Here is an 18,445-nt window from a genome sequence, read left to right as displayed (position 1 = left end):
TCTGTATCCGTTGAATGGTGCTCAAAGTCATTTTGGACACTTTTCTCTAAACACCTTATCCAGTAATAAGCGTGGCATGCCAATTTATATTTCTTTACACCACTATTTGTAAAAGAAGCACAAAATGCACTCTTCCAAACCTTAATGTTGTGGTCTAAACCCAAAGCGCACATGGCCACCTAATCTTCCGCTGGCCACAGTACAGAAAGTTGCAGCTCCTCTGTACATTTGTTAACATTTTTCACTACAGTATAATCGGACAGTATTCAAATTTGTAGTGGCATACATACCAACACTTGTTTTGCTATAATTATACTTTATGGGTTTTTTTATGCATTATAATCACCCTTCTAATATTAATGCAGAATTAAATGTCAATCCCAAAAACAATACTTCCTACAGAGGAAATTAAAAAAATTGTTTACAGTTCTGAAGTACTAGGGTGTTGTACCATGTTAGCCATTATGAATGTAGTGAAAAGTCAAGCAAAATGACACCTTTTATTGGCTAACTAAAAAGATTACAATATGCAAGCTTTCGAGGCAACTCGGGTCCCTTTCTTTAGGCAAGATGAAGCTTGCATATTGTAGTCTTTTTAGTTAGGCAATAAAAGGTGTCATTTTGCTTGACTTTTTACAGTTCTAAATAAAGTTTAAAAAAAAAAAGAAAAAATCATACAATCAAAACTATAAAAATGACTGCTGAGCCCCGTTCAACTGACTTGTGACCTGGATATTGTTTAGACACCAATTGTACATAATTGGAACAAGTGAAGCCCCCACTGTGTGTCTGGACACATGTTCATGCAGATGGCAATGATTATTCATTAGACCACCCGCAGTGAATGTGATTCATAATTTGCTGCACTTTTGTATTAAAGCAATAAGTGTTTTATGACACACTTTTTTGAACAGTCAAAATTTAAAGGATTACTACTTGCCAATTTAAGAAGCTCTTAAAACAGTTAGTCTAGTTGATTTACTTTAAAAAGGATTACATCTTGCCTGAAGAAGGGGCCTGAGTTGCCTCGGAAGCCTGCATATTGTAATCTTTTTAGTTAGGCAATAAAAGGTGTCGTTTTGCTTGGCTTTTCTCTACATTCGTAATGGCTAACACGGTGCAACACCCTAGTACTTTAAAAATTCAAAAATAGTCTCTTTTATTTATCATAAGTTAGTTGTATGGATTTGTTTTGCAATTTAGCACCAGAAGTTGTTCTTGTGTATATGCTTTAATACCTAACTTGCCAGCACTCAAAACTAGCTAAACAAAATATTTTTAAAATAATTGGAATGCTCTTAGATAACTGAGGCCAAATTAATTTATTGTTCAGTGAAGACATACTGTACAAGTAGTTTATATATTTAAAAAAAAGGAGGTGACTGCTGAACTTTTCAGTTGAAGGTGGTTAACAAAATGGTTATGCCATGATGCTACCTTGATTTCTTGTGAAATGGCCTGACATCATATAAGGATATGTAAGAAAATCAACTTCCTTCACAGGCATTATCTGTTTTAAAGCAACTCACCGCTTTAAAGAAAAACAGGGCTTAAGGAGATGAAATTATAAAAAGGTGACAACTGTGCCAAAATGCATCATATAGGAGTCATAGGATTTTTTTTTTTAAATACATTACCAGAGTAACTTCATTTTGTTGGGTGGGATAAAATTACCCAAACCTTAATGTAGAAGATATCAGTATCAGAAGGGCTGCACTTGATACAATAGGATTATTTATTTTTTTGTTGTTGCAGCCCTAGATCTTACTGTTCCTAATACAGACTGCATATTTGACAGCCTAAGTTAACTCACACCCTTTAAAATATTAACAGCTTGGAGGACTGCTATCGTACATTTACAAATATTTGATATCAAATCATATCCAACCCTTTTGTTAAACAGATGTCTATACAAGCTTACACATTTGATTTGGACTGAGTGGCTTTCTTCTTCTTCTTTTTGCATTCATGCTTTTGCCCTTTGTTCTTTTGATATTTCTTCTTTTGATTGTTTGCAGTTTTGTGCCTTTTGTCTGCAGTTTTGATATCTGCAACTGGATTTTTAGTGGCGTTTTCATCATTTTTGTCCAAAGCATCTTCACTGATGGGATCGATGATGGCACCCATTTTAGTAGTGACTTTAGGAGCTGTCAGCTTCTGAAAAGAACGCTGTGTATTCCATGCGCTTCCAATGGGACAACGAATGGTGCGCTCGAACTGGGAGGGGTTTTCAAATGGGTAGGGCAGATCAGCTACCTGTGAGCATCGAAATGAAGGAGAAAAAGTCAGATCTACAGATTTAAAAAATCTACCTTTCAAATAAACATTGTAGAAGGATTGTCTATACAGTATAGAGTGCCTAATAATTAGAAGATATTTCATGATCTGACATAAGGCAAAATTATTTCACACTCGCACTGAAACATCTCTTAACCAATCAGAAAAAATAAAATCTGGCAGGACAGAAGGGAAATTCAACCTTTACATGCATATATAGAACATGTTTATTTTAAAACATACCTCTGAAGTAATCAGCCTATAACAGGAGGGAGTTTTCTTTTAATTAAATTTATATATATATATATATATATATCAGTATATATAGTATATATATATATATCAGTATATATATATCTCACATCTGATGTTGTCTCAAAGTATTTTATTGTGACCACAATATTTCTTTAATAACTAAGTAGAATACCATTAAAAAAAAAACAAAAAAAACTCTGACATCTAATAAAACCCATCATAGAATCTAAGCATTAATTTCAAGGCAAGAATTTCTCACATTCACTTTACTTCAGCACAAGTATGCCGTCTGTAAGCAGAGGGGTCTTTCTCATGCCTTTCATGCTACTGTGGCTAGATGTCTTCACCTACATGATGGGAGTCAATTACCCCACTCAAATATTTTCTAAACTAGATTTTCTTCAGGGTCACAGAGCAATTAGATTACTTTTATTTGAAGTTAATTTATTTTTGCACATAAATCATACAACTCTTAGACAAAATATGCACCATGATTTATCCATCAGGTTTTAATTAGTCAACTTGCTGGGTAAATGCCTCACCATAAAATACATTCCAGGACAACCTTGCAGATCAAAATTAAATTCATGTGGCAGAGAGACGGGTGCTAAGCAAACTCCTGTCAATCACGAAGAATCCACTTCATCCACTGAACAGTGTCATCTCCAGACAGAGGAGTAGCTTCAGCGACAGACTTTTGTCACTGTCCTGCTCCACTGACAGACTAAAGAGATCGTTCCTGCCCCACACTATGCGACTCTTCAATTCCACCCGGGGGAGTAAATGCTAACATTCATTTTATTTTAATTTTTTTCATTTTTATTACTATTTAATTCAATACTGTTTCTTTGTATCAGTATACTGCTGCTGGATTATGTGAATTTCCCCTTGGGATTAATAAAGTATCTATCTAAATGGAAGTTACCTATCTATGACCAGATTACAATAATTTTAATTTTGTCAAGAACTAACATGTCATGGAAGACATCTCATGAGCTATGAAAAGGTATCAAAGACAGCCACTGTCATAAATGCATTTGTCAACTGTATTAGCAGATGGTTAAAAAGTAAATCTTACATCAGTAGTAAATTTGAGATGGATTCCCAGGTCAAAGATTAATCAAAGATGATAACATTTTTTATATTTCCTTCAATTTTTTTTTTGTTTGTTTTCAGATTTTTGCTTTTTCTTCAGTTGTAGGGTGTTGTACTATGTTAGCCATTATGGATGCACTGAGGACTCAAGCAAAATGACCCATTTTATTGGCTAACTAAAATGATTACAGTATGCAAGCTTTCAAGGCAACTCAGGCCCTTTCTTCACCGATACCTGCAGAAGGGGCCTGAGTTGCCTTGAAAGCTTGCATATTGTACTCTTTTTACTTAGCCAATAAAATGGGTCATTTTGCTTGCCTTCTCTTTGCCTTTTCTTCAAAAATCTTACTGTTTCACCTTGAGTATATTATGTGTTGTTATTTGTTGGTTGCTGTTACAGTGAAATTTGATGAAGAAGGGATGAATAGATGGCTAGGTGGATTTCCATTCACATTTCTCACAACCTCCAAGTTTGTCAGAGACAGCAACAGGAATCTATTTAAATATCAGTTCAGTGAAAGAAGCAACAACTATTCCAACTGTACCCTTTCAAAGAAATTCAATAATATTCTCTCTCGCCACACAACATACTAGTAATCACATTGACCACTTCAAATATTGGTGTAATAAATATACACTCACTAGCCACTTTATAAGGCACACCTGTTCAACTGCTTGTTAATGCAAACATCTAATCCACCAACCACATGTCAGCAACTCAATGCATTTAACTTAGACATAGTCAACAAGACCTGCTGAAATTCAAACTGAGCATCAGAATAGGGAAGCAAAGTGATTTAAGTGACTTTGAATGTAGCGTGGTTATTGGTGTGAGATGGGCTGGTCCGAGTATTTAAGCTGAGAAACTACTGATCTACTGGGATTTTCACGCACAGCCATCTCTATGATTTACAGATAATGTCCATAAAAGGGAAAATATCCAGTGAGTGGCAATTCTTTGGCCACAAATGCCTTAATGCTAGAGGTGAGAGGAGAATGGTCAGACTGGTCTGAGCTCATAGAATGGCAATAGTAAACCAAATAACCACTTGTTAAGAGCATCTCTGAACACACAACACGTCAATCCCTGAACGAGATGGGCTACAGCAGCAATAGACCACACCGTTTGCCACTTCTGTCAGTTAAGAACTGACAACTGAGGCTTCAATTCACATGGGCTCACCAAAATTTGACATACAAGATTAGAAAAATGTTGTCTGGTCTGATGAGTCCTAATTTCTGCTCTGACATTCGAATGGTTGGGTCAGAATTTGGCGTCAACAAATGAAGGCATGAATCCATCCTGCCTTTTATCAATGGTTTAGGTTGGTGTTGTAATTGTGTGTTGGATATGTGTTGTATCAACAGTTCAGGCTGGTAATAGTGATGTAATGGAGTGGGGGATATTTAATTGGCACACTTTGGGCCCCTTAGTACCAATTATGCATTGTTTAAATGCCACAACATACCCGAGTATTGTTGCTGACCATATTCATCCCTTTATGACCGTAGTGTACCAATCTTATAATGGCTACTTTTAGCAGGATAACGCACCATGTCACAAAGTCACATGTCAAATCATCTCAAACTGGTTTATTAGATAGATAGATACTTTTTTAATCCCAAGGGGAAATTCACATACTCCAGCAGTAGGATACTGTTAAAAAACAACATTAAAGAGTGATAAAAATGCAGGTAAAACAGACAATAACTTTGTATAATGTTAACGTTTACCCCCCACCCGGGGTGGAATTGAAGAATTGAACATATCAATGAGTACACTGTGCTCATATGGCCTCCACAACGAAACAGCTCAGGATCCCGGTTGGCAACTCCCCAGGCAGACACGCGGACCAGTCCTACCCACCCGAAATTACCACCTACTGTTATGTTCGTGTCCCCTTGGCCTGGTCCAGCCACTCGGGTCCTCAACAATGAGGATCTTGTGAGCTTAATCACCCTCAGGGAATCACTCCACATGGCCGTATTATCGCTCCCTTACAATACAAGTAATATACCTCGCTCAGGACTCCATGAGCAACCGCTCACTTGACACAAAGTCAAACCAGCGGTACCCAAGGATTCTCCAAAGAGACACAGTACCGAAGGAGTCCAGTCTTCGTCTCAGGTCACTGGATTGCATCCATGTCTCGCAACCATACAGCAAGTAGGAAGCACCAAGACTCTAAAGACTTGGACCTTCAACCTTCTGCGTAGATAACGGGAGCACCACACCCCTTTCCAGCAACCTCATGACCATCCCATGCTCTACCAATCCATCTACTGACTTAATAGATGACTCACCAGAGACATGAATGTTACTGCAGAGGTAAGTAAACCTCTAAACAAGGTTGACATTCTCTCTGTAGACATACACACTGCTGATGGCCATGCCCAAGTGGTCATCAAAGGCCTGGATCTTGGTTTTTATCCAGGACACTCACAAGCTCAGACAGTCAGACCCCTCTCAGTCTCTCAAGAGCCCCGATCAGAGCCTCCATTGACTCTGTAAAGATCACAGCATCGTCAGCAAAGATCAGTGAATCTTTCTTCACCAACGGATGTTCCACAGTCACTGGACCCCACAACCTTGCCCAACACCCAGTCCATGCAAGCACTGAACAGAGTAGAAGCAAGAACACACCCCTGATGAACCCCAGAATCAACTGGGAAAAACGCAGAGGTTATGCCTCCACTCTGCACAGCACTCACATTACACAGGTGCACAGGCTGGCCATTATATCCAGCAAACCTGAGAGCATCCCGCGAAGTGTCAGAATGTCCCATAGGGCAGCTCGATCAATACTTTGCGAAAATCAACAAAGGCTGGAAAAAAACTCTGCCGATATTTGCATTCCATGAGAACCCTCAGTGCAAGAGTGTAGTCAGTGTTAAATTTCTTACGTTTAAAACCAGACTGCTCCAGTCACTGGTAGGTGAGTAAATGATCACGGATCCTAATGAGGATGACCCTAGCAAGGACCTTACCTGGCACCAAGAGCAGTGTCATACCCCTGTAGTTGCTGCAATCCATGCAATCACCCTTCCCTTTTCAGATAAGGACGACAAGTCCCGTTAACCAGTCAGTTGGGATGACATCAGTCTCCCAAATGGAAGCAAAGATTGCTTGCAATGCCAGGACAACAGCCTTACCACCAGCCTGGAGAAGTTCACCCTGGATACCACAGATCCCTGCAGCTATCCCTACCCTCAGCTGGATCACCACCTGTGCGATCTCAGTGAGACTGGGTGGTTCACAAATAATTGGAGGATCAGCTTGGAGAACCGTGGATGCAGAGATATCCAACGTCCTAGCCGGATGATCATCTTTAAACAGCTGCTCAAAGTAGCCAGACCAGCGGGTCACAACTGCTGTGTCATCCGTAAAGATCATTCCATCAGCTGCCCTGTCTGACTATGCCAGGAAGAATTACAGCAGTTCTGAAGGCAAAATGGAATCCAATCCAGTATTAGCAAGGTGTACCTAATAAAGTGACCAGTTAATGTACATGTGCACTATTCCTCAGTTATGGGCAGTAGACCTTCTACAGGAAGCAGTCTACTTGATTTAAAAAAGGAAACTGAATACATGGTGTAAAAATAAATGCTACTAAATTATCAGCAAGAGTATCCTATTAAATTACATTACTCATCAACAGTATACCAAATATTGCTATGCATTTTATAATGATGCTGCACTGCCCTACAAAACTCAACAATAATCACTATTAGAAGAACAAGCAACACGTCTTACCTGGTGGGCTGCCAGAGATGGATTTCTCTTCTCACTTATGATGACATTAGGAAGAGCTTTATCTTTTCTTGGTGGACCAGGTGGCACTTTTATTTTAAATCTATGGAAGATAACATACTATAGCTGTTAGCCACTGTACAATACCACCAAACAAAAAGAAAATCTATTGTTTTGTATTTATGAAAACCTAGATATTTAATAAAATGTGTCTTTGTTATTAAAAGTTACTATTAGCAAAATCTTCACACTTTTAAAAACAAATGCATTTTTAACAGTTGCTCCACTTAAAGTTTTTTTACTGATAAAACAATAACATGCTCATTATTGTAAACTTCCTCAGTGTATAAAATTATCAGTTTTTATTTATATCCAGTGAATATTACAAAAATTACTTTAGGGAATGTTATACTTCTAAAGATTCAAGCTATTCTCAACTGTCTCCTGTTAAAACCTCCATGTCAAAATAATTATTTCAATATTGTAACATACAAAAATAGTTAACTGTGAAAAATGAAAAGCATTTTTTCAACATAAAATTTAGCTTAGAATATAATTTTTCACATTAAAATTTTCAATGCTGTCATGCAGATTTATAATTTTTCTCTCAAACCAGGGATTACAGAATGAAACCTTAATTGATTATCCATCTACTGTCAGTGATATACTTATCGTCGTACTTTAAATTTTTAACTACTTAAACAAGGGCATTAGTAAAATTAAACTATAAACTACATTAAACTAAAACAAATTATTCTTATTAAAAACGTCACAGGACGTACCTACGTCTCTTTTTTGCAGATGGTTTAAGCCCAACACCACCCCATTCTCCCCATCCTGGTAGAACTAAATTAACATCCTTTGGTTTGTCTGCTGTTATTTGCTTTTTTTTATCCTTTAAAAAGTCACCTATCACATCATCTGAGGCAAATGCTTCTTTGATGATCATCTTCTGCTGATCCTCCCCCTTTTAAGTAAATTAAAAATATTAAAATTCTTTCAATAAATTATTCAAAAACTTTTAAAAAAGAAAACATGCAGCAACAAACTGATGACTACACAAGATAAATACATAGCTGTTTCAAAACTTTCTATGCAATTAATACTACATAAAATGGTGGTCCAGCACAAACTAATCTCTGAATAAGTAACCTTTCATAAAGCTGAATTTGCTCCTAATTAAATAAAACACAGCTAAGCATAGATTTGTTAGTGAGTGCTGTACTCTTGCCACGGTCTAGCTTGGCTACTGAAGCCATGTACCTGATGTCACTGGAACAGGTTCCCTGAAATGGAAAAAGCAAGTTTAGAAAAGAAAATACAGGGATTGACTGCAATGCTGAAACTGTTTTAAAAATTCATACAAATTAGCATAAATAAAGGTACATTTTAGTTCAGTTGTTTATTCATTTACAGTGGTGTGAAAAACTATTTGCCCCCTTCCTGATTTCTTATTCTTTTGCATGTTTGTCACACAAAATGTTTCTGATCATCAAACACATTTAACCATTAGTCAAATATAACACAAGTAAACACAAAATGCAGTTTTTAAATGATGGTTTTATTATTTAGGGAGAAAAAATCCAAACCTACATGGCCCTGTGTGAAAAGTAATTGCCTCCTGAACCTAATAACTGGTTGGGCCACCCTTAGCAGCAATAACTGCAATCAAGAGTTTGTGATAACTTGCAATGAGTCTTTTACAGCGCTCTGGAGGAATTTTGGCCCACTCTTCTTTGCAGAATTGTTGTAATTCAGCTTTATTTGAGGGTTTTCTAGCATGAACTGCCTTTTTAAGGTCATGCCATAGCATCTCAATTGGATTCAGGTCAGGACTTTGACTAGGCCACTCCAAAGTCTTCATTTTGGTTTTCTTCAGCCATTCAGAGGTGGATTTGCTGGTGTGTTTTGGGTCATTGTCCTGTTGCAGCACCCAAGATCACTTCAGCTTGAGTTGACGAACAGATGGCCGGACATTCTCCTTCAGGATTTTTTGGTAGACAGTAGAATTCATGGTTCCATCTATCACAGCAAGCCTTCCAGGTCCTGAAGCAGCAAAACAACCCCAGACCATCACACTACCACCACCATATTTTACTGTTGGCATGATGTTCTTTTTCTGAAATGCTGTGTTCCTTTTACGCCAGATGTAACGGGACATTTGCCTTCCAAAAAGTTCAACTTTTGTCTCATCAGTCCACAAGGTATTTTCCCAAAAGTCTTGGCAATCATTGAGATGTTTCTTAGCAAAATTGAGATGAGCCCTAATGTTCTTTTTGCTTAACAGTGGTTTGCGTCTTGGAAATCTGCCATGCAGGCCGTTTTTGCCCAGTCTCTTTCTTATGGTGGAGTCGTGAACACTGACCTTAATTGAGGCAAGTGAGGCCTGCAGTTCTTTAGAATTTGTCCTGGGGTCTTTTGTGACAACAACATTTATTTATATAGCACATTTTCATACAAACAGTAGCTCAAAGTGCTTTACATATTAAAGAATAGAAAAATGAAAGACACAATTATAAAACAAAATAAATCAACATTAATTAACATCGAATAAGAGTAAGGTTCAATGGCCAGGGGACAGAAAAACAAAAACTCCAGACGGCTGGAGAAAAAATAAAATCTGTAGGGATTCCAGACCATGAGACCGCCCAGTCCTCTCTGGGCATTCTACCTAACATAAATGAAACAGTCCTCTTTGGATTTAGGATTCTCACGGAAGGGCTTGATGACCTCTCGGATGAGTCGTCTCTGCGCTCTTGGGGTAATTTTGGTCGGCCGGCCACTCCTGGGAAGGTTCACCACTGTTCCATGTTTTTGCCATTTGTGGAAAATGGCTCTCACTGTGGTTCGCTGGAGTCTCAAAGCTTTAGAAATGGCTTTATAACCTTTACCAGACTGATAAATCTCAATTACTTCTGTTCTCATTTGTTCCTGAATTTCTTTGGATCTTGGCATGATGTCTAGCTTTTGAGGTGCTTTTGGTCTACTTCTCTGTGTCAGGCAGCTCCTATTTAAGTGATTTCTTGATTGAAACAGGTGTGGCAGTAATCAGGCCTGGGAGAGGCTACGGAAATTGAACTCAGGTGTGATACACCACAGTTAGGTTATTTTTTAACAAGGGGGCAATTACTTTTTCACACAGGGCCATGTAGGTTTGGATTTTTTCTCCCTAAATAATAAAAACCATCATTTAAAAACTGCATTTTGTGTTTACTTGTGTTATATTTGACTAATGGTTAAATGTGTTTGATGATCAGAAACATTTTGTGTGACAAACATGCAAAAGAATAAGAAATCAGGAAGGGGGCAAATAGTTTTTCACACCACTGTATTTACCTTTGGGAACAGTTTTTCCACTTTATCTAAACAGAAAAATAATGTCAAAAGGCTGCCTAATCTAATACGACATTAAAAATACAGAGTTAAAAAACCAAAATGATAGTTTCTAACGAAGTTTTAAAAGGTGTGTGAGATTAGAGAGAGTTAAACACCTTTAGAATCAGCAGATGACGTCATGGAAAGCCTGACGTGATCTTTCATTAAATTTGCTAACAAACAATTAAGCTGCAGTAAGAAACTAGAAAAGCAAAAAAGAAGGCTAACCTGCAAACATTCTGAAGTTATCAAAACAAAGACAGAAGACACACAATATGGGCATTTTCCAATTTATAAAACTTTCATAATGGTTTAAACTTAAACTTGGACAAATGTGTTTAAAAGTTTTGCAACAGGCTTTGAGAATGAGCGGTGATACAGCTGTGATTCCATAGTCTTCACAACTTCTGTTAACTGATGCTTCTCCTCCTGAGCAAATTTAACTCAATACGCAGTATTAGCACCCCCTAGAGGTTCCTGAGAGGCACTCTGAAAACAGGTGTAAGCCTTAGTCAGTCCCATTTAGCTTAATATGGTGTTAACTTGCAGCTGGCATGTCCAGTGCATTTGGAATTAAGTATAAAAATAGCATTGTTGAGGCATAAAATTACAGTACAACAATTATTCTTGAGCTAATCACATACTGCATTAAATCCCGCTGAAGAAACCTCTTAGCACCCATACACAAAGTTGAAATTATTGGGGGGTGGACTAAAGGTACTACTACACAGTAACCCAGCAAATATAGGCATTGACCAGAAATAATGGTTCATGAAATGAAGTCAAAGTGAGTGTTTTCAGATAGGATTCACTCCAGCTGATTATTTTCATTTTGCCGTGTGACAAAGTCAAATAAATAACATGGTTAAATTGTTGTACAAACGATTTTCTGTAATCTTTGAATCAAAGGAAGTATTTTAACATCTTCAAAATGATATTAAAAGTAATTTTGTTAACGAGAAATGCAAGTCTTTCATTCTGGACAAATACAAGTGTTTGAATAAAAAAAAAACATTTTGTCCTAAATATGTTGAATTAGTTGCGTTACTAAAAAGAAGAAAAAATAGAATGGCAATTAGTTAAAATTTGGAGGTGAAAAAAGGAACAAAATGTGAAAAAAATTCAAGAGAGTGGATAGTTTTGGAAGACACTGTAGACAAGACACTTTATTGGATTGACTCTTTTGTTGTATATCATTTGTAATAGAAGAATTACTCATATGGAAAAAAGGGTTAGTAAATTTGTTGCCAAAATGTCTTGCTTACCTCTTCATCTTCTATGGCAAGAGGAGCTGTTGGCATATGAATCACTTTGGACTGCATGTTCAGGACATTTTTAGGGTCAATAATCTGCTTCTTCGTACCATCAGTTTTATCCATCTTGTTCTGTTCGGCTTCCACATCCACTACCAATGGGGATGCACTAGCTACAGGAAAAGTTGTTTCTACCACCTCCTCACGAACAAGCACCTCTATATCTTCCATTGTTCTTGCCCGTGTTGTGCTTTCATTAAGAAAAGGGGCCTCCTCTGTTTCTTCCTGCAGAGACTGAATGTCTTCTGTTTTCTGAGATTTGAAAACCGAATTAGTTTTTACTTCCTTCAGAGTGGTGGACTGGTTTTCTATAAGTCTCTTGAAGAGGCTGTTAAATTCTGATGCCCTTTTCTCTTCATCTTCCTCATAATATTTACCTTTACGTGTGGACAAAAATATATTGTATAAGTGACTGTTTCCAAAGACCATTTTTAATAGTTTGCCCACTGGCACAGTGGGTAGCACTGCCACTTCACAGATTCGAATCCTGTGCCTGTCTGTTTATAGATCTCCCCATGTTTGTGTATATTTTTCTCCAGGTACCCTGGCTTTCATTAATATCTCCAAAGACATGCAGGTTATTTCGCCAGGAGATTCCAAAGTGGTCACTGTGTGTGCGTGTGTGCAGGCGTGTGAGCATAAGTGGGCCCTGTGATAGACTAGTCACCTATCCAGGGCTGTTTCCAACTTTGCACCCAGTGCTATTGAGACGGGCGCTGCCCTGTAATGACTCTAAAATCGATTAAGTGAGTTTTGGACTGTTCTGATATATATTAAACTAACAGAACTTGCAGACTTCCAATCTTCAAATAAAAGGCAATTGAAAGGGGTGTAGTTCACCATTATGATCAACCTGAACAGGAATTTGAATATGTAGGCACCATTTAATGAGGGAGTTATCAATAGAGAGTGTAATAGATGGCAAAGATGAGGAGCCGTAAATACTGTGTATGTGCTTATGTGATCCTTAAATAAAAGGCAATCGAAAAAGCACTCAGAAGCAGCGTAATGTGGAAGTTCAAAACAAATGAAGTATTTTAATAAAAAAGAAAGGAGCATGAAAATACAAAGACAAAGGAATGTAAGAATAAAACACTATAATAGTTAATGATTTGCAACACTTTAATAGCGAATTTTGGAGTCATACATTCTCTGAAAATGGTGTAGATGAAATAAAAAGTATAAATGCAATTTGACTAAACATAACCAATGATGAGAGAAACAGAAGTACTGTAAGATAAAAGCGGTAAACTTGTGAAGAAATAAAATCATCATGTCGTGGCAGAGGAAAGCAAAAACTTAGGACATTTTGTGTAATAGTGTTTCATGTGCCATAAGGTTTTATGTTGAATGTTTGTGTTCTGTCTCATTTCTTATCTTATCCTTTCTTTTTTTTTTTGACACCGCAGGGACTGCACCTAATTTCGTTGTATTTGTTACAATGACAAAGATATTCTGATTCTGAAGAGATGCTATTTGTGATGACATCACACTTTTGCCAATACTTGTATTGTAAGTGTTGATGAAATCGATCACCACAGAGCATAATGGAAATTGTAGTATTTGTGTTGGGATTGCCACAAGGTTTGAGAACAGATGAATATATGGGGACAGGGAAAAGGTTGTAAAGAAGAAAAAAAAAAAAAAACGTGCTGCTGGATCATTTGTGTAAATTTGACTTGTTGAGAAACTGTAGAGTTAAATTGTTTTTGTGAAGCAAAATTACAAGTATTCTTGCTGACTCAGAACATTAGTAAAAGGCTATAATTAGGCTGGGTGATCTCCCTGATTCCAGTGTATGGTCGGGCACAAGTGCCGTGCGTAATAATGAAATCCATCTCTTTTGTAAGGAAATGAGGAGAGATGTCTGTATTTCTATGCCATTAAAATGTTTGCTTAAGAATTTCAGTTGAACAGGTATGTAAATGATAAGTTATTGCAGCTATCTGGCCTGTGTGTGTGGTGTTTGCTTTTTTTGACCTGACCTCATTTGCAGACTGCATTGTGTCATCTTGGTCATCATTAAGATCATCAATAGACACGCACATGGATACAAAAGATAAGATCTGCTGATACTGGGTATGTGTTCTAAATTGTTTATTCTTGCAGATCCTACAGAATTTAAGACTAATCTTTTGTTTTAGTATGTGTGGCTGTGTCTTATGTTATCATTTTTTTGTCTGTTGTCAGTGAATCAGCTCCTGCTTTTAGGCCAAGGCTGAGAAAAGGTCTAGGATGCCATTGCTTGGCATGCATGATTCATTTTTCAAGCAGAATGTAAGATCACTGAAGAAACTAACGGTGTTTGTCCCACCTGCATTTTGTGCCACTCAGATTGAATTATTATTGATTCATGACTTCTGCTTTGCTCTGATCTTAGAATGCTTTATATTTCTTGTGTGCTGTTCAGAGTCTAATGATTATGCACTCAAGAGATTAGATGATTGGATTCTTTGAATGTTTTAAGTAAGGGACTATTAAAATTATGCTTTTTACCAAAGTGACCATTTCACTGATGACTATCTGTCTGTGAATAAGTTATTTGTGTTTACAGTTTGTTTTGTCCATGACAATAAGAGATAAGAAAGTCAATTTTTCAGTGTTGGATGTACTGAATCCTTTGCAATTACATGCAATAAAAAGGCACAGTATAGGTGACCCATATAAAGATAAAACAAAAAATATTTCATATAATTATATGTGATTTTTGTAATTTTATTATTAAATTACATTTCAGATAATTTAGAGTATTTTATATTTAACACAAGAACTTACCTTGCATTTGGTGGGACCCATCTTGATTTTCATCTGCGTCTGCAACAACAATTATATTAGCATCTCTCCGTAAACTCCGCTTTTCTTCAAATTCCCTCAGAATAATATCCTCTTCATCTTCCTCTGCTTCACTTTCTTCAGCAGGTGCTGCAGGTGATTCTTGTATATTGCTTGATTCATTTTCTTTTGGTGCAGAGTCTGTAAGATCACTACTAAGTTTTCCCAACATCCACGGGTTCGCAGGGTCTACATTGACCTGAGCATCATTGACAAAATCTGGAAGGACTTCCACATCTTCTGCATTATCCTCTTCTTCACTTTCTGATACAACTTCCAGCTTTTGTGTTAACTGCTTATTCATCTCCAGTTGTTCTTGCATTTCCTTTCTTGCCTAAGCAAAGCAACAAAATAATTAAACAATAAATATGTACATAAATAAATAACACGGCAAATGGACATTGTCATAGTATGGAATCTGCAACTGGGTCAACTAGATGAAGGTCTGGGTTCTTCATAATGCATTTTAATTTGGTTTTTTTTTTAAACAAATGCAGGCCAAAGTCATAAATCAGCTTGCATTACAAAGCATATCATATACAATCATTATAATTCATATATGTAAGAGAGGAAAGATGTTCAAAAAGAAGTTTGAAAAACTGTTACTTTTCTTTTTTCTTTCCACATACCTCTTCGTCATACTTGGCCATGATGGCTTTGGATTTTGCCCATTTTCCACTGTTCTGATGTTTAAGGGACATTCGTTCCTAAAGGGAAAAACAATAATCAAAAATAGGTCCTCTTAACAGTAAGCAAAATTTTGCAGAAACAGAAAAAAGTAATCTTTAAAAACAATTATGAAATTAACTGCCTACGATTTCAAAATTAAAATGCTATAAATGATAACACAATGAGATATATATAGATAGATAGATAGATAGATAGATAGATAGATAGATAGATAGATAGATAGATAGATAGATAGATAATTTTTTTTCTACAAAATAAATAAATATATTTTTTAAGTAAAGGCTTGTCATCTCATCTACAATGCTTCTTGTTCTGCATCTCATAGGGGGCCCTGGTAACTGTCCGATATAGAGTAGGATAGAACAGTAACAGAAAAAAGATTGCACATAAATAATCAGGATAACACAAGATGCAATAGTAAGAGAAATGAGAAGAACAAACATTTATCTGAACTAGCATACTTGCATTATGACATTTGAAATCACTCTATTGTTCTTTGACAATAACATAAGGTGTGCGCTATAAAAACAAAATATATACTTACAATACTTTAATCAAAGCTTTAAATAAGTTATGAAAAGATATAAAATTTATATTTTTATATTATACATCCTCTAATGACATCATATGAAAATCATGACAATTTTAATATAGATTAATTATTGTAAAGGGAAAATAGAAAAGGTTTTACTCCATTAGTCTCCTCATGGAAAAAGTAGAACATACACAGTATAACCTGAGGACACCTCTTTTCCTTTGTGAAACATCTCACCTTCATTCTAGAAAACTCCAGTTTCTTTAGTTCCTCTAAGGCTGCATCTGGATTTGTCTTCCGCATCTCTTCAAAGTCTTTCAAAACTTCTTTCTGTTTTGCTTTCTTCTTAACTTTGTGGTATCTGTGTTGAAAAAACAGTACTTATTGTGAGACCACCTTTCCAGATAAATTTTGCCTTCATTAAAAATTGCTATCTTTAATTTAAATGATATAAAAAAACAAAGAAGTGTACTGTAATTTAACAATCATTTAAGTAAAAGGCAATATTTGTTTGTATTGCATAAACTACTTAAAGTTTATTTTTGTTACTTTAAAAAATAGAGAAATTGTGCTTAATATTTTTACATTATTTAAAAAACAGAAAAGAGTAAGTCCCATTATCTTTATAGTTTTACTATAAAACTGTAGGCACTCAAAATTAAACATCAATTCTACTTTTATAGTTAACCTTTTAAGAAATAATACTGAATTAATGAATTCACAGCTCTGGAACACAGAAAATATAATCCATAACCCAAGTGACTGATTATTTTTAACATCTATGCTATGCACATTTACACAAATACACAAACAGGTGCATGTATAGGGTCTAGTCAATTCTTACTTCTTGCTTTTAATTTTCTTTTGTCTTTTGGCTTTGGTCTCATAATAAGACTGGAGGGCTCTAGCTTTCTGCAGCTCTGCACGGCGTATCTTCATCTTCATATTTTTTTATAAAAAAAATAGAGAAAAATAATTAAAACTAAATAAAAACCACCTCACGATGGTGTTTCCCTGTACCTGTATAAAATTATATATCGAATATTCTGTAAAATAGACTCATATGTAAATAAACATTTTTAGAATAATGATATGCAAAAATAAACCAAGCTATGTTTGAAATGTTACTTAAGGTCCATATTAAGGACCCTATTGCTCATAAAAGATTTTTTCTTTTATTATTAGTGAGTGTCTCTTTAATCTATACAAGTTATTGTTATCATTATCTTTTTACATATTCTTAGTCTGACATATTTTACACCCAAACAATATTCTGCACTGTGTTATAGGGTAAATCAGGACCCTAGCAGTACTAAAAAAATACATATAAAATATACAACTGACTTCTGTCTGTTCAGGAGATTTATCTGTACAGTACTTGTAATTATTACCTACATATCAATCCATCATTTTCTATATGTGCTTTGTGATTAGGATTTAAAGGAGCAGGAAACATCTTGGCAGTAATGAGCACAAGGTAGAAGTCATCCCTGAATCCAATACACACTAAAATGCAAAACAACTCGCACATATCTGAGATAATTATTGCTCATAAATCAAACAAATTTTAAAGAATAACATTTTTTGTATCTTCAGCAAAAACACAAGTACACAGACAGAGGTTGGTTAATAGTAAAGTTTGCTCAAATGCTTGAAAGGTATTCTTTACTCAGACAACAAGAGATATTTGGAATGAATGATTAAGCATGGGTGTAGTTAGAAGAATTACTTTTGAAACCTTCAACTGATGATATTTTTGCAAATGACAGATAGACAGAAATTGGACTGCATGGTCTGTTCTCATTAAAATTGTTCTTATGTTCTTTTATCTCTGAATAATAATCTGACCGGCAAACGTAAATACATGGGTAAAGTATAAGTAGTTTTTGCAACATAAGAGGAGTTTGTAGTATTTTCAAGATGACTATAAAAAGTATATCAAATAATTGTTATACAACTTTTAATAAATCTCACTTCTTCAAGGCTCATAGCATATAGGGAGTCCTTTTCAAAAGGATTCAAGAGAGGATTGGTGATGGGCTGCTTGTTTTTGTGCAGAAGGTTGAATATTTCTTCTTCCAAGGGGCTTTTGGGCTACAATATAGAAAAGAAGAAAAAAAAACAATATATGAGGTTATCATGGTAATAGTTAATAAATTAATGATAATAGTGCTCTGATCACCTGCATCTGTTTTTAAACTTCAGTCTTCATGCTCATGTACTTTTTTTAAAACCTACCTCTCCATGTTTGAAAAGCCACTATTGCAAAATGAAGATGTTCACTTAACGTTTCAGTGCCTTAAAAACGTAATTCATTGCTTC

General features: G+C 35.9%; 1 protein-coding gene across 2 annotated transcripts in view; it reads right to left on the bottom strand.

The window, feature by feature from the left end:
• Positions 1–1,303: 1,303 nt before the first annotated feature.
• Positions 1,304–18,445, bottom strand: part of si:dkey-251i10.3 (uncharacterized protein LOC553498 homolog) — a 41,405-nt gene continuing 24,263 nt past the window's right edge. For both annotated transcript variants that reach the window (XM_039766042.1, XM_039766044.1), the window contains exons 7-15: positions 18,098–18,217; positions 16,968–17,062; positions 16,361–16,484; positions 15,528–15,605; positions 14,842–15,232; positions 12,019–12,443; positions 8,161–8,345; positions 7,382–7,481; positions 1,304–2,256 (exon numbers count right to left, since the gene is read on the bottom strand). In XM_039766042.1, coding sequence (XP_039621976.1) covers positions 1,918–2,256; positions 7,382–7,481; positions 8,161–8,345; positions 12,019–12,443; positions 14,842–15,232; positions 15,528–15,605; positions 16,361–16,484; positions 16,968–17,062; positions 18,098–18,217 — 1,857 coding nt within the window. In that variant the 3' untranslated portion in view covers positions 1,304–1,917. The remainder of the gene's footprint in view (positions 2,257–7,381; positions 7,482–8,160; positions 8,346–12,018; positions 12,444–14,841; positions 15,233–15,527; positions 15,606–16,360; positions 16,485–16,967; positions 17,063–18,097; positions 18,218–18,445) is intronic.

The sequence above is a fragment of the Polypterus senegalus genome, chromosome 10 (genome assembly GCF_016835505.1).
Source record: "Polypterus senegalus isolate Bchr_013 chromosome 10, ASM1683550v1, whole genome shotgun sequence".
Taxonomy (NCBI): domain Eukaryota; kingdom Metazoa; phylum Chordata; class Cladistia; order Polypteriformes; family Polypteridae; genus Polypterus; species Polypterus senegalus.
The sequence above is the reverse complement of the archived record's forward strand: the minus strand, read 5'-3'. Positions and strand labels throughout refer to the sequence as shown.